The sequence below is a fragment of the Apis laboriosa genome, unplaced genomic scaffold, assembly GCF_014066325.1.
Source record: "Apis laboriosa isolate Shangri-la unplaced genomic scaffold, ASM1406632v1 scaffold79_cov154, whole genome shotgun sequence".
NCBI lineage: Eukaryota > Metazoa > Arthropoda > Insecta > Hymenoptera > Apidae > Apis > Apis laboriosa.
Genome location: NW_025224475.1, coordinates 731998 through 749231, shown reverse-complemented (window position 1 = coordinate 749231; position 17234 = coordinate 731998). Strand labels below are relative to the sequence as shown.

General features: G+C 36.3%; 3 protein-coding genes across 6 annotated transcripts in view; 2 read left to right on the top strand and 1 right to left on the bottom strand.

Annotated features, from left to right (window-relative positions):
* The window catches only part of LOC122719481 (ADAMTS-like protein 4), a 39231-nt gene extending 36188 nt beyond the window's left edge, over positions 1–3043 (top strand). For both annotated transcript variants that reach the window (XM_043945317.1, XM_043945318.1), the window contains 7 exons: positions 346–478; positions 570–819; positions 983–1162; positions 1242–1406; positions 1523–1699; positions 1821–1989; positions 2069–3043. In XM_043945317.1, coding sequence (XP_043801252.1) covers positions 346–478; positions 570–819; positions 983–1162; positions 1242–1406; positions 1523–1699; positions 1821–1989; positions 2069–2187 — 1193 coding nt within the window. In that variant the 3' untranslated portion in view covers positions 2188–3043. The remainder of the gene's footprint in view (positions 1–345; positions 479–569; positions 820–982; positions 1163–1241; positions 1407–1522; positions 1700–1820; positions 1990–2068) is intronic.
* A 2820-nt stretch (positions 3044–5863) lies between these two features.
* Positions 5864–11395, bottom strand: LOC122719498 (armadillo repeat-containing protein 6 homolog). The gene is made up of 7 exons (XM_043945380.1): positions 11110–11395; positions 8803–9022; positions 8091–8285; positions 7267–7598; positions 6897–7192; positions 6547–6812; positions 5864–6436 (listed from the first exon to the last, which is right to left on the bottom strand). The coding sequence occupies exons 3-7, from the start codon at positions 8205–8207 to the stop codon at positions 6062–6064; spliced, it is 1386 nt and encodes a 461-aa protein (XP_043801315.1). The 5' UTR covers positions 8208–8285; positions 8803–9022; positions 11110–11395; the 3' UTR covers positions 5864–6061.
* LOC122719497 (phosphatidylinositol 3-kinase regulatory subunit alpha) overlaps positions 8723–17234 on the top strand; it is a 31247-nt gene continuing 22735 nt past the window's right edge. Inside the window, exons 1-5 of one of the 3 annotated variants that reach the window (XM_043945379.1) lie at positions 8723–8886; positions 9631–10414; positions 10493–10597; positions 10683–10772; positions 10855–10902. In XM_043945379.1, the coding sequence (XP_043801314.1) occupies positions 10513–10597; positions 10683–10772; positions 10855–10902 (223 nt within the window). In that variant the 5' untranslated portion in view covers positions 8723–8886; positions 9631–10414; positions 10493–10512. Of the gene's footprint in view, positions 8887–8979; positions 9182–9630; positions 10415–10483; positions 10598–10682; positions 10773–10854; positions 10903–17234 lie in introns of those variants that run through there. The other 2 variants (XM_043945377.1, XM_043945378.1) reach the window with 2 other exon arrangements.

Genomic DNA, 17234 nt, shown 5'->3' with positions numbered 1-17234 from the left:
CATCGCGAATAGGACATTCGAGATTTTTTTCATTTTGATTGGCAGCTCATACGGGCAACAACACGGTGAAATAACGTCGTGACAGCTGTCACTTCCTCCTTCTTCTTCTTAATTTCCATTCCCAACATCCAGCCCAATAATTGACCCCGAATGTCATATAACCCTTCAACCCTTTTAAACGCATTGCAATCTTATCGAGAAAATTGCTTTATTAGGTAACTAAAAAAATCTGTGTCGTTTCCTTTATGATAAAAGGATATATGTGATATAAAATGGACAACCACTTGTGAAACGAAGGCAAGACCGTTTGGTCTAACTACAACCAAATGTTACTTACATTTTTAGGCGTTCAGACAGCTATCTTCAAGTGCTTCCGCGAGACCAAGCAGATGATCGTGAACGACAAACGTTGTCGCAACGTGGGAAAGCCGCAACACCCGCCTCCGTTGCGTTGCAACGACAATCCTTGCCCACCTAGGTAAAATCCATCTTCTCCTCTGACGATTCGTGCAAAATTGGTTCGCATGTTCGCAATTCGGAAAGGAATTTGGAAACGGCGGTGGTTTCAGGTGGAGGGGCGAACCGTGGAGCGAGTGCTCGGTCACCTGCGGCACCGGCACGAGAACACGAAAATTGGAGTGTGTACAGGAACTAAAAGCGAACTTAACAATGCGAGTGTTAGACGGTGCGTGCGTACAACCGCCCGACCTTAGGACCGTGGAAACCTGTGCGAAACCGGCTTGCACGAATAGTCCGGAATTAAGGCATATGCACTCTCAACACGACACACCCAGATGGGACGTCGGCGCCTGGGGTCCTGTACGTCATTTTCCTTTTTCTCTTATTTTGTAACACAGGTAGTAGTCGTAAGAAAAGAGTCTTTCGTGTCGCTTCCTTTCGTTCGAAAAAAAAAGAAAAAATAGCTATGTCAATACGATAATTAAGGGAAACGCATTTTGTGCAAGCGACACGATGATTTCAGTGTTCGACGACGTGTGGGATGGGAATTCGAAATCGAACAGTGACTTGCATCACGTCGGGAAGTGTCTGTCCGCCGTTCAACAAACCCGAATCTCAGAAAATGTGCGAATCCCCGCCTTGCACTACGTACACTGGTATGGAGCAACGAGCGCCTTGGCTCTACTCGGAATGGTCGGCCAAGGTAAGATCGATAAATGGAAAGGAAGGATGGCGAAATCGAATCGAATCGAATGGAAAACGTTCTCTTATCTTTTGTCCAGTGTTCGGCCGAATGTGGTAGCGGAGTGGAAACGAGGCAAGTAGCTTGCGCCGATGTCAGCGAGTTGTTCTGCAATCCCAAAGAGAGGCCGGAAACGGAAAGGGAATGTTTCGGAAGAGGAACGAATTGCGATAGCGCGAAATGGTTCACCGGTCCATGGACATTGGTTGGTAATAGATAAGCGAAAACGGAGTGGCTTGTCGAATAATTGCCGACGACAAAAAACGACGCCACCAAAATCGGTTGATATCGAATGAACATGGTGGACAAATATGGTTTCAGTGTTCCGTGTCGTGTGGAGTGGGTGTCCAGTATCGAGAAGTCCTTTGCGTCGCAAGGACGAACAACGAATTCGTCGTGTTGCCGGCGAGCAATTGCAGCGGCTCGAGGCCAGCAAACGAACAAGTATGCAGAGCGGCCGCGTGCACACCGACATGGTTCACCTCGGACTGGTCGAAGGTAAATCGCGAGTCGAGTCATGCGTAGATTTATGATCGGACGAGCACCGTGACTTTTTGACTTCCCGATATATAAATACCGATATAAATTTCGATATAAATACCAAGGCGGTTTTTTTCAGTGCTCGGTGACATGCGGTACCGGCGTGCAAACCAGACTGGTTCGTTGTATTCTCGAAGGTGTCAGCAGCTCGAATTGCGAAGATGCTGAGAAACCGAGCGACCAACAGCAATGCAGCTTGGAGCCGTGCAAAAAGGACGATCCTACGTCGTTGATCAAACCGCCGAAAAGTAAGTTTGATGGTTTACGTCTTTTGTGCATGTTTCGAATGATGTGGTTAACGAGTGGATAAATTTTTCACAATTTCAGAAGCGTATGAAGCATTGTCGGAATGCGTTGACAAGCATCCAGATTGCTCGGTGGTCGTGAAGAATGGTTATTGCCGGATCAAATATTACAAGTATTCGTGCTGTCGATGCCGCGAGTAGTCGTTCGACAGCCGAGGACGAGTCACCGTTTCAGGCAGGTTCACCTTTTCCATGGTCGTGACCGTTTTGAATTCGATTAAACTCGTTGCTTTCCTCTTTCAGTTAAATATAAACGGGGAACTCGATACGGAATCTTAGCGAGTGATAAGACTGTGACAAAGAGACGATCATGTTATGTACAATTTTATTTAACACGATAATCGGCTAATCCCGCGTAGCTTTATTCCTTTTATTATCTTATTCCCGCGCGGCACGCTGCGGAGGAACGATTATTTAATTCCACAAGGAATTCCGTTAAACCCGGAAAGTGGGATAGTAGGTGAAAATTCACGAGAAATCAACTAGTCGTTCGAGAGCCGAAGGCGTTTAAAAGGGAGCACGACGTCGTCGTATAGAGCAGGAGAGAGTATGATGCGTGTGCACACGTCTGCAGAAACTCGTATCGTACGGGGCATGTATATGTGTTACGTATGTAAATATCCTCTGTACAAGCGAACAGTTGCAGGGACGTAATTTTGTCAATGCATCGATCTTGATCCCGTGTACTTGACTACACCGAAATAACTTCAACAACGATCGACTCGCAATTCGAAATTTCGACTTCGAAGCCATTCGATTGCAAACATCTCGAAAGCAAAACACGTGAGTATATCCATAAAAGCAAAACGGGAATGAAAAATTCTTATCGAATTTTACCTAAATCGTGTGCGATATAATATAGCAGGGGAACGATAAATAGGTTGGATCGTCGGTAAAGAACGAGAAGGGATTATCATTGTTACGCCCCTGGATGAGTTGCGATCCCATTTGCATGCGCGTTCGACGTGAAACCTGTACGCCCATGTACCCACTTAGGTAAAACCTGCGTGCTTGTGCCCAGACAACCGTGCGTGGACACGACACGAAACGAAACGAACCAAGCACACGAGCTGTCTGGTGTCGCTGCGAAAAGGAGAAGCAAAAACGTTTCGATCGATACAACTGCATGTGCTCTCGATGTACTTGGATAGGTAGGCTGTATTAGTTGCAAAAACATTATTTATGCGCTCCTATAGGCCAATCGGACCACGATGAATGCGAATAATTTTTGTTAATCGAGCATTTAATTAACATATCGAGTCGAATGAATTCGCCGATTTTGATTTACGAACCCGACTTTATTAACAAATTCATTCATCGCGACAAGGACAGCGCGGTGAACTCAAACCGGAAGCGCGTCGACATAATTTTCCCCTCTTTACATTCTTGTTTTCGACAAGGAACGAGTTTGAGAACGCGTTCGATCTTTGGAGAAATATTTTACGTCTCTGTCGAATCGAACTTCGCTCGAAGAGCTTTATCGTGAAACTCGTGTATTCATCGTTTTCTATGTAGTTGATGTCAACTGATTTGCCTATTCTTTAATGTGCGAACATAGTTGTAGGATAATAACTATAGCAGTGGTATCGAATCAAATATACGCTTGTCTCTGTGTAAAAAATATAACACTGGTATACTGTATACGTAGAATCGAATTTAATTTCCGACATTTTCTAATAAAAATCGCGAGAAGTATTATTATTAAAATCCACGAATTACTCGCGCGTAGTGAAGAAACCTTTACAGAGAGGTATATGGACGTAGATTAGTTTAAGTTTAAATAGATAACGAACGATCAAACGGAAACCTCGTGAAAATTGCGTTGGCAATCAATTTCTCAGTGTCAATTAAATCGCATTCCGGTTTGCCTTCTCGACATGAAAGAAGTCTGCGAACACTGTACCATATTCCGATTCGCTTTGTGTCCCTCGAGAAGCTAAATTTCTGTTGCAATTCGTTTCAATAAAATTTCCGTTTTTCCTTATATCATTTCTTTACTTTTACACCGATATGGGGCTGATTCACAGGTAAGTGTTGATTTCCCAAATTATTTTAGACGAAGCACGATTTTTGATTTTTCTTTTTTTTCTTTTTTCATTCAGTTCTCTTTCCCTTCATTTTTTTTTTTTTTTCATTTGTTACAGTTTATTCGACATTTGCACACAGTAGCTGCCGATCTAAAATACAAATACTGCATGCGTGTACAAAAACAATTCCTCCGATTTAACTCTATTATCGATTTCATCGAACGTATCTGATTACACGATTAAACGATTAATTGGCAATGATTTTTCTATCGGATTGGAAAACAATTGTTCGACCGAACCTCAACCCTTACGATAGATCTGTGTACGTATTTATAATTATACTGTATCCCGTTTATTATTCCGAGTATTAATATTTATGGCTGTGACGCGTACCATGAATGGTAAATGTACGTGTCTCGACGAAGGGCATCCCCCAGCAGTGTGTTATTTAAATAGCTACCAAATGCCGACTTGTGTTGCATGTGAGGATAGGAAAGAAATAGTCTTTTTGGAAAAAAATATTCAAATATCTTACGATGCGTTTCGAAGAGATACAAGCGTTTCACCATGTAACATATTTACACGATTATTACGTTTCTTTCTTCACTTAGATATTGCTCACTTGCACATATTGAATTCAATTTTAAGAATCAATGATCGATAGATGAATAGGATAGTTCTGCTTAATCTTGAAAAAGATTGCTTTATATTTTTTTCTAGTCCATTTCGAAACTGTATGTATACATATATTTTCTTAAATTTCTCTAACTATAAGTACACTTCGATCTATAAAAGTATAAATGTAGGCATCTTTACTATGATTCATTTTCGATTTTACTATATTTTACGTCTACTTTGGTCATATTTTGCGAATGAAAGTCTATTGTATTATCACATTGGCTCGAGACGCGATATAGTGCTCGTTAGCAAATGTGACCTCGTCAAAGACTGTGATACAATCGTAGTCTCTTGCAGGAGTGAAGTACAACGAAGAATTAATAATGAATTATCGATGTAAAGAATTGAAAATGAAGCAATTCTTGATCGTAAATGTGTATTCTATGATATTCGAAAGATATTATCCGTAACATAAGAAGTTTTCACAAATTTAATCCTCTAATTATTAATGTCATTTCTATGCAAAAAAATAAAAGAATAAATTTTATATGCAGTTGTGTTTTTAAATCTTCATTCATACTCCTATTAAAAGTAACATTAATTAGATCGAGTATATTTAAATCTTATATTAAAAGGGATGTTTTGTGAAAACTTCTTTGTAAACGATTTTTGGTATTTAGAGATGTAAAGGACAAATGGAGAGTATAGACTGATCGGAAAAAATGCTATACAATGTATATGATGGATATGTGTTTAAAGATGGATGTAATTTCGGATATTATTCATAATAATCAGGTATATGTATATATTATACACCTGACATTGCTCAAAAGAAATTCCAAGATCTAAAATGACAAAATATTAAAATCGAGCTTATACTTTACTCAGAGCAAAAAATAAATTGAAAAATTTTTCTTAAATGTTTAGTAATTAATAAGATCTTTCACGCAATTAATTAAATCAATAATTTCGGAAATATCATTCATGTGTTGACAAAAATCAATGCATTTGCTCAATAAAAATGATATGAATAAGAAAATTCTAAGAAGATTTTCTAAAAATGACAATGTAAACGAGATAATGAAATAAAAACTTTTAGTTAAAACGTGGTATTCATATGTGGTCGTGAATCACTAATTGCATATCTTATCGTAATAAAGATAAAAGTTTATTATAAATTTATAATAATATACAACGCATAAATATACATCAATATATATATAAAAAAACAAATTACAAAAACAATACATATAATGTATTGCTACGAAAAATACTAATATCAGCCGTTAATTTTTCACATGTATATTTATCATTTTTCAAAGTAAGATGTACAAAAATTTGAAATATTTGCAAAATATACATGATACCGATTAATTAATCCCATTGTTTAAGGATGTACCTTTTCCGGTCCATTCTTCTTTCAATTCCACTTTCAATCCCAGATCTCTCAAAGCCGCCTTTACGTCACTTTCGAGCTTAGAACCATGTTGTTGAAGAGCACTTGTCAAAACGTCCTCTACACCATGAGTAATAAATTCTGAACATTCTGCCTTATTTCTTACAGACATATTTCGAATAGCCCAAGCAGCTTGTTTCAAAACATTCACGCTTTTAGAATAAGCTTTCATCGCATCTATGATTATAAGCGGTGCTCCGCAATCATAAAACACACCAGCGTTTGAGGGACACCTCAGTGTTAATGCGGAAATGCATGCAAGTCCTGCGGTCACTACACACTCAGATTCCTATGACATGATTAACATTTCAGTGCTAAAATTTTTTCTTACATACATAGATCTAAACACTAATCAACATATTTCACAGAAAAGCATCATCACAAGAATCACAAACTTACTTTGAGTCTACTTATGACAGAAACAATTAAAGGGCCACAGCCTGAAGTTACAATGTGAGATTTCACATTATCATTTCCAGCAAGAGCTTTTAATAATTTTAAAGCCTGCCAATTTAATTTCTCTGAATCTGGATAATCGATCATGACATCTATAACAAATTTTAACCCTCCTGCATCCTCTACTTCTTGACAAAATTCATTTCTCACTATTAATGCTGCTAAAGTTATCATTAAATCACCTACAACCCCTTTATCTTTTTTATATCCTATACACAGTAAAATGTACCTATTAAAATTTTTTTTGCATATACAACTTTTTCTATACATACAAAGAATTAAACATTATTTACTTGGCATCAATCCAGTAAGAACATTGAGGGCTCCCTTTGCAATAATACTTGCATGCTCATGTGCTTTTCCATATTCATGTCTAATATCATCATCTAATACCAGAGCTCTAATTACAGCACAAGCATCTCTTAACTCAGGTCCAGATGCATTATCTCGAATTAATATTTTTTTAAGCTTATTAAAAATATCTGCATTAAAAATATTTTGTCTATTATTCTCATGCTTTATACAACATTCTCTTATCCACCGTAAAAGACACTGTAATGTTGGAATGTCTGGATAATTATCTAAAATCCTGACAAATGGAATAATTTATAAATAAAAAACAATTGCCCATATTGTATTTGATCATAACTAATAATTTCTTACTGTATTTGTAAGGCTATTCCCTCATCATTTAATAAATCTGGATTACCAGTCATCAATGAAGTAATAGTTTTCAATGCTGCCTTTATTATTGTACCATTATTAAGGCATGCTTTCATTAATTTTATTAAACTATTATAAGCCCCATTTCTTCCTGCATATACTCTACGTGCAATATCTTTATCTAATTGAATTCTCAATTTGTCTAATGTATGATGAATATTTCCATAATTTTGATCTTCTATTGCAATATTAATTTGATTTAAACAAGATGTAATTAATTCATTGTCATCATTGAGAATTAAATCTTTAATGATATTGCTCAAGTCTATACCCTATAAAAATAGAATTGATAAAAACAACATGTAAGTACTTATATAATGTGTTCTAGATTATTTGAATTCTAGTATTCTTGTAATATTTTTTTAATATTTTTAAATTAAAAAATTACAATATTATATAGTTTGATATTTATTTTTTTATCTGTTATTGATATAAAAATAAAATTATTAATTGCAATAATGTAAAGATAATAAAAAAATGTTACTACTAGAACTCTAACATTTATATAAAAAGAAAAAAAAAAAAAGAATTAATTTGACATAAACTCCATATAAAACAGCTTGATATAAGATTAGAAATATTACTTATTTAAATTAAAATTTCGAAAATTTTTATATAATGAATAACGTTAAAATATTGATTATAATTTAAAGTGATGAATTGTTTTTTGTGCAATTTGAAGTAAAATTTGTATGAAATTAACAAACATTTTATAGAAATTTATATAACAGAATAGAAAATTAAAAAGAAACAAATTTAGATACCTGAGCTTCTAATTGTTTTACCGCGTCTTCTATAGCTTCTTCCGGAGTCATCGAAAATTGCTCCATATTTTCATGAACAACTTCGTCATAGGTTTCCTGACTAATTACGCGAACCATGATAATGCTATACTTTTGTTCACCGCGTTCTGAATTTCTATATTAGGAAATGAATGCTGTCTCGGGGACGCAGCGTGTCTTATCCACGTGAAAACAAAAAGACAAATGTCAATTTTATCGTGTTCTATAATACATTAAGAACACATTGCGAATTGGTGGGGACAAATCTAGGGATTTATAATCTAATATACCATCTATTTTATTTATTTATTCTATCTACTTTATTTTTATTATCATAATTAATTTATCATCATAAATTACTTGAATTAAAGAAGTTATTAAAAAAAGTAGTTTATATATAAGATATTTAAAAAAAATTAATAATTTATATGAAATTAATATTGATAGATTTCTTTTATATCTTTAAATGTTGTTAGAAAAAAGTGATTTTCAAATTTATGCAATAAATTCATAAAGGTATTAAAAAATATAAAGAAAAACAAAATAAAAATAAGTAAAAATAAATTTGAAAAAGTAAGTTTCCCATCCTGATAAAACGTAAGCAATGATCGATCGTAGCGCCCTCAGCTGCTTTGCCTGGCCTAACCGTGTTCGTACGTATTGCGATCGAGGGAAACAATTCTTTGTCACTTACTATTTGATCTTTTCAAATTTTGCTGTCGATTTGTCGGCAGCTGAAACTGAAAATCTCAAAAATTCGATGTGCCGAAGTGCGAAGGTAGTGTTTTTAATGTTTATCGGTTCTACGATATCTTTATTATCAGATCTCATTCTTGCATCCCCACCGATCACTCCATCAAGTTTCTTGTCCGTAAGAACTCTAATCTTTCTCGAATTGCTTTTGGGCGTTGTATCTGGCAGTGCATAAAAGATATGATTATGTGAGATATGATAATAACTGAAAAATAAACTCTTTATGAGAATTCAAAGAACATTACTTCTACATGGTTACTTAACACGCGTGTAAACTGTGTTATGTTATTCATCATTAAAGACATGCATTATAAAATTTTGTGCGTGTAAAAATCATCATGTGATTAAAATGAGTTATAATATTTGCGAGTTTATTTTATAATTTATAATATAACGGAATAATGACTTTTATAAAATCATAATATTTCATTGATTATAACTTTGGTCACTTTGAAACGCTATGTACGCCATTCGCGTCATCGGTTAGACAAACGCACTTTTTTTTTTATTTTATTATAAAAAGTAATAATTGCAAAAATTTATACCAATTATTCGTAATTAATAAGACTATATTTGCTTTTTATTTATGCTATTTATATATGCAATATTTATTTTAGTATATATTGTTTAATGTGTTAGTGTTTTTATGTGAAAAATATATTGGATAATTGAAGATTTAATGAAATATAACTATAATATGTTATGAATTATTATCATAAATGTTATAGAATTATGCAGAAAATTTCATAAACATTGATTTATGTTACAGAAATTGCACTAAGTGATCGTGGATATGAAAAAGCATGAAATAAATATTTGTATGAAAGAAGAGGTACAGATGAACTATAGATCTCCACAAAAAAAATGCAAGAAAGAATGATAAAATCATGATGCATCACATTGTCATGCATAACTAGTTATCGCTGTGTTCATATCAAGTTACTTTAATAGATTTTGTGTGTTCAGAGAAATTAACACTCAAATATCATCACAGATCATTATTACATATATTGCTATACATTATATATATGTATATATTTATCAAACAAGATTTTTAAAAATAATTTTATGTATACAAGCGAGTAGCCTTAAATGAGAGTTACTGTAAATTTGTAATAATTCTGGTGCCGTTTAATATAATCAATAAAAAAATCAATTTTATAAAGTAATAAAAATTACATTTTAAATGATGCTCAAATTGTTACAAATAATTTTAAGTAGCATACATGAAATATTGAATAAGAATTTGTTCTGACACAATTTGTGGTATAACTACAGTGGAATAAAAATGTTTTAATGTCTAAGAAGAGGATGCACAACAATCAAGAGAGATTATGTTCTGTGATTATAGTGTTGTGCAGAATTACTCGCGTTTACATACTATGTATGACTGACAAATGAGTTAATTTTAATATATTTTTCCATGGAGAGAACATGTTAATGTGATTATTTCTTAAGAAATTTCGGATAAGGCTCCATTTTGGAGGGGGAAAAAAAAAAAACAGTGCTTATATTTGTATAAACAACAGGAGAACTGAGAAGACTTTGTACCGGTATGAGAAATTTTTAAAAATTAAAAAATTAATTTGAAAAATCAAATTTTTTAAATAATATATTTTTAGGTGCTGCAGGTACACGCGAGGAAGTCCTAATGCTGAAAGGAAACTTATCACCGTACTTAGACACTCATAATGAAGAAGAGTCGTCTTATGTAACCCTCAGCAATAGGCCATATGGTATTTAACATTTTTTAATTATGTATATAACAGATGTAACTCATATTTAAAATATTTAAAAATTTTTCTATTTTCATTGTTATAGTATATGTAACTGAGTCTTCTAATACGGAACCTAAAAATAATCACATCCTCATAGATACATATTTTTTAACTCCTATTCTTTGTAAGCATTGTAAGTATTATTATAAAATAAGCTATATATATATATATATTTTTTTTTACAATTATACTGACCATCTTATTTATTTTTATAGGTGAAGATTATGTTTGGGGCACTGGAAGAGTGGGCGTCATATGTAAAGGTGAGTTTTTTCAAGTTTTTTTGTTGATAAATATTAATGCAATATCAGAATTTTATTTTGCGATCGTTTGTGTCAAATGTAAATCCATAAAAATTTAAAAATCAAATCAAACAGGAATAACTAATTATTTCTTTGTTAATTTTAATAGTTCGAAAAAGTTATCAATCTCGCAATATTCAAAATTAGCAAATCATGAAATATACCGACCGTGTAAAATGACGATATAGTCGCCCTCTTCGAAGTAAAATTGTAGAGCACGACAATACGGTTCATCATCGTTTCCTCGATCACCGTCGAGGGCGATACCGTAGCATAGTAACACATGCAGTCACGGTGACTTCAAGTGGCGTGCTGTCGTGTCCCCCTTCACCTTACCTCGCGTTCGTTTCCAGCTCAGCCGGCAGTTTCTTTTCTGAAACTCCACAACCCTCTCCTGTCCCTCTTATTCCCCACCATCGACGTTTTACCATCGTACGACCCAGGAACGTATCTACTCTGTAATGAACTTTGTTCCTATGTCGTTTAAATGTGTACAACTTCTTGAATATTTACTATTTATACATTGGATCGATATTATTTAATATCTATTAATAATTCTACTACCTTCGTTATTTATTCTTTTTATCTTTTTATTAAGAGAAAAATAGATAGTAATTTTTTTTTTTTTTTTTTTTATTTCTTGCTCTTCGATTATATTCTTTTATAAAAACGATTACATTTTAAAATAATATTATATCGTCTTTCGGTCTTTGACATCAAAAAATTCTTATGAATGTCTTTCAATATAGATATTCATCATTTTCAATAGGAAAATAAAAAATCAAATTTATCTCGGTACAATAACTCCAGAATTATTCCATGATAATTTGTGCATCTTTGGCGAGCGTGTATGCCGAATATAGACACGACTCGTTACGAATACATGGAAGATACAAAATTAGCGAACAGAAAGGTAGAGGAGCAGAGGTTTTCTTCGGATCGTTCCTGAAAGTATATTGGCGTATAGGTTAGCCAATAGCAGATATCATAGACTGGCAACTGTACAAACGAAATTACTTACGTTTCATTGGATTTCACGCTTGGAAAAGGAAACTATCACAGCGATCACGTAGCACGCGGACGCGCGAGACGAATGCTTTTCAATTAATCGCATTAGCACGAAATCGTACGAAAGAAAGCAGAAATCAAAGATACAATTGATGTAACCGCACTTACGTATAGAACAATCGTTTTGCACACTTTTGCTCTTTGATCGTACGAGAATCAACCAGATCCCCCACAGGCAATCATTGAAAATCAGTTGATTGCATGGAACATTTACCACCAATATCTGAGCACTTTTATACATAGTCATTACGAGTTTGTGAACTGTATCTGATATCGATACTATTTTCTGACGGAAGAAAGAATAAGAAAGAGGGGGAAAAAAAAGAGAGAAAAACGATCAAGTCGCGACGATAAAACGAGTTCCTTCATATCAAAGATACGCTTCTGAATGTCTGCACCCTTCTATGACCTACGTTCGAGTCGATACGTCTTTATAACTCCAATTTAAAACATTGAATTTCACGAGCATACAATCATTGTCCATTTTTCCGATTAGTTTTTTCCATGGGGATGATTAACATTAGTAGATATTATATTCAGTTTGATAGTTACGTGCCATTTATGCGTGAACACGTATATCAAGAAAAAGGGGATAAAAATAATCTAGATAATATGAAATCATCTTGAACTATAATTTCTTTTCTTTTTTTTTTTTTTCTTTTCTTAATTCGATAGAGAAAAAAGAAGAGAGGAGTGAAAGTACGTGCAATCGCATACTTATGGTAGAAACTAAGCGCGGGAAAAAGCGTGGATTAGAAAGAAGTTGGATGAAAGAATCACATCAAAGTATGCTCTCGCACGATTTGAAATAAGAGGACTGTAGACTGTACTATTCACTTGGCGAAAATATTTCCTTTCCTCGTATGAATTGATGATCTTTTTCGTTCTATCGTTGAAAAGAAGCGTGTTTGCTTCACAGTCGTCGAACAAAAAGTCAAAGAATCTGACTAAAAAATTCCTTTCAATTTCTTTTATTCTTCTATTCAAGAAGAGATTTTCACCGATTTTGATTGCGATGCGAGGATCGCGATTTGACAATGTTTCCACTGCTATACATGCTTCTCGATCTATAGGAAAATCCATGGATTAGAATATATAACTCGTGCATATTTTGTAATTAAATTTCATGCGCATTATGTTTCTTGTTTAGAATAATTCGTTCGTTAAAATTGCGTGCATTGCCTTGGAAAACGACCGGCATATATTTCGAATGTAGCATAATAAGGCAATATCGAAATTATTCTGTTCGACGACAGGCATTGTTCATATACGTGCCACTTAACGTCCGTATCGTGGCTTTCTTTGCGCATCGATCCGCTCGTAAATTTAAACTCGTGCGTCATTCGTGATCAACGCTTTCGAAATTCATCGACGTTAGGACCTGTCTTTTTTTTTTTGAGTAGTTCAAGCTGTGCGAATTTCGGATGTTTTTTTTTTTATTCGTTGTTTTCGTTGGCAATCATCCCCAAGTATACGTACGATCGTTATAATAAATGATAGAAGTGAAGTATTATCGTCGGACTAAGAGGAATCTTATCGAAGACGGTACACGCGTTGAGGTTAAAGAAGAGTGACGCCTAAGTGCGATTCAACGATGCGTTTCACTTCTCTCGGCCGACAAAGCGGGAGAAAACGATGAGGCATCGAGTTGTTTCGAAGGACAATCGAACGGGGTCAAAAGTCCTCCTGTTGCTACGTGAAACGAACGAAGCCATGGAAACGAGCTCGTCGCGCAAGCGCTTCGCCCTTCTGCTGCTTTCCCCCCTTTTTTCCTCGATTTCCGGCTTCCCCAGTTCCTGTCTCCTTTCCCCTCCACTCAAACAGATACGCGAGTTTTTCCACTTTTTTAACCACATCGAATCACGAATCAAATCGACGCGTATCAAATCTTTGGAAAAACTATAAAAAATATTTTCATTTTCCTCGTTTTCAAAAGTCTCGGAAACCGATTGCCGATTTGAATTTAGATGCGTTCAAACCCTCGCGACTCGTTATTCGCCCAAGGTACTTCGACCTTCCCTCCTCTGATTTGTATTCGATTCGTCTCTGGAGAACGCCCTACACATTCTTATCGTCGAGGGGACATTTAACTTCCGTATTTCTCGCTACCTAAGCCTCGTTGCATCGCTTCGCTATGCGGCGAAGGTACGATGCTCTTTCGATAACGAGCGGATCGCCAATAATATTTTCGATTATCGAAAACTTGGTTCGAGAGGACCAAGGGAAAGCGTCTTTTCAGCGTTCGTCACCCGATGCCGGGCCTGATGATTGTTTCGTAGTAGCCACTGACCTTAATTGAATGATTTCGATCCGAACGACTTCGAACCCTCCCTCGCCCGTTCCATTTACACGAACGATCCGAATGCACTTTGACTCTAAAACGGAAGCCTCTCGCAGCCGCTACGGTTATACTACGAGTATCATCCGGTTAAGCTTAAACAGTCAATTTCCACGCATTTACGTAGGGGAACTCGGGCATGGTAGACGGTCGTCATCATCGATTTTCAGCAATGTTCGTAAATGATCCGTATCGAGATAAATAATTTCCGTATCGAAATGATCGAATTTGCACAACGCGCGACGATATATATATATATATGTATACGCGTGGAACCGATGCATAGAGATTCCTATATCTATCCTGAACTTTGTGACGCGTTGTGTCGGGAAACTCGAAAGTGAATTCCATGGGGGGAAAAGCAGCGGTTGTCGAAGTTACACGTAAGCCAGCGACGCATAACAAGTCCTTCCGTATGTATAGAGGCGTGCTTTGACTCGTTCTCGAGTGCGCGGATACGTACTGCTTACTTACGTACGTGCACCGACGCTCGTACACGAGCTTCTCGTATCAGGTCGGTCGATTAAACTAAAATTAACTCGTCCACCTCGAGCAGGCGAGTTCCCTCTTTCGGTGTACCTTCGAGCACCATACCGCTCGGTTAATGTCTCGATATTTAGTCACTCGTTGTCCTCATGTTTTTTCTTCCTTTATTTCTCCTCTCCTTTCTTTCTCCTTTCCTCCACCTTGAATTTTAGCCACGCATTTTCTTAATACACCCACTCTTTTCAACAAGACGGAGAGAAGAGAGTCTTATTCTTTCAACGGAGGAGAGCGCAGCTTGTCTAAATAATGCTTCGTGTTTTTCTACTCCACCAAGATTTTTCGACCGTGCAACGCGTATTACCGTCTTTTTTCATTCTACCTCTTGAGCGTTGCGCGAGAGAAAGGAGCGGGTCGTTGCACGAACCGAGGTTTGATCTTTTTTTTTTTTTTTTAGGATTCTCTTGTTAGAAGTTTCTTCAGTTAGCTTTTACGATTTCAGATAACTTTCATTGGGAATAAAACTGCCCACTCTTTTCTACCTGTTTAGTTCTTCAAATTTATCGCCTCTTGTCGCTCTCGCATATTCAAAATCGATTTCTTTCCTCTTTTTCATTTAACCCATGATTGAGTATTGGTATGCATGCAACGTTGGTTGCGAAACTTTATGTTTTTCGTTGTTATGTTATATATATATATATATATATATATATATATATATATATATATATATATGCGCATGGTACGAGAAAATCCCGTGTTCGTACGCGAATTTAAAATTGATGGTTCGAAGAAACGTGTTGGCTCGTCGCTTTTAATAAACGTTCCCGATCGCCGATGGATAAGTATCGCGTACAAGTTTCGATAACGCGAGATCACAAGCACGCCCACCTTTCTTCTTTCGCCGCGGTTCAACCCCCTTTTCGCCCCGCTGACACGATGAAATTCATTCATCATCCTTTTGTTCCGTTTTTTGATACGCTTCCAACGGTCTTGGCGCATACCCGATTTGCAATGTATACATATTTATGAGCGGAATATTTATATAGAAGAATCGGGAAGAGTCGGACCAAGTTATTCAACCAATGTTCCACTGACTCGCGGAAGTCGAGGATAAAACTAGAACTCCCTGTCTCTCGTGTCCCTCTCGAGTTTTTACCGGAATTCTCTCGAAACACTCGCAAACCGCGCGAACGCGCTTACCCTTATTTCCTTCCTAAAATTCACATTGGCCACGAGTAAAATAAACGATTCGTTTGGTTTTAATCCGATTTTAACGGATAAATAGAACACGGATCGACTTCTTCGTAAAGTAACAAGACGCACTGTTAGCGGTAATGAATTGCACCGGTTTCGATATAACGTGTTCCCGTTCCATACGAACCGAAGTGTGTCTCTATTTTCTCGTGTACCATGTAAATTACGCGGTAGACAGACGTGCGAGACAGGAGGGAAATAAGGCGAGAGAAAACGATCACGTTCGCTTATTTTCCATGTTTGCACCGATCGTCGCGTGACTATTCCGATTAGGCTACCGGCAGTATTTCGGAGACTGATACATGCATGTACAGCCGCGTACACGGTTGGCACACACATAGAACCGGGATGCACGCAATGGAGCTGCATTGATTCGCAGATATAGAGGCCCCCAGGCTCAGGGCGGAGGTCATGGGTAATGGAGTGCACCGTCACGTTGCTATGGGAAATTCAGGATTCCCGGGGTAAACGATGGAGCCGACGCGAGGAGAATAGGATATGTTTCGCGACAGAGTTAATCGAGGTTTACGGTGGCACAGGTCGCCAATGGTGCGCTCTCGTTGAATTAAAAGGACAGCATTTATATGGACCAGATTGCTCGTCAGCTTCGTCTTGGGAGACATTACTCGCTGCGACGACGAGCTTTCTCGCTCCGAGATGTCCCAAGGACGTTTCCATTTAGAATTTCGAGGAAAATCCTGGTTGAATTAATTCCATTTCGGAAATAGAATTCGCGATTCGCCATTCGGATTTCTCGTAAAGATACGTAACACGAAGAACACGTGCACGCGATTCGAGTATGTTTTCCTGATGACAATTTTCCGTTCGGCAATTATATTCGAGTTATTATCATCGAAATATCCGCAATTTTGTCGATTACGTATCACTGCCCTATAATTCGTCTCGTTACAATACAAGAATCTATCGCCTACGATTCTTACGTACGATTCTATTATTCGCGATTCTTTGAATCGAATTTAAATTAACTAAGAAGTAAAGGAATAAAAGTTCAATTTGACTAATGTTCGAATACGAATAAGCAATGTTAATCCATCTCGATTCAATGCGAAATGTGTAATTGTGAGCAAAAAGACACGGCACCAGGCATGAATTTTTACGAATCAATTTACATGGTTAAATAATCACC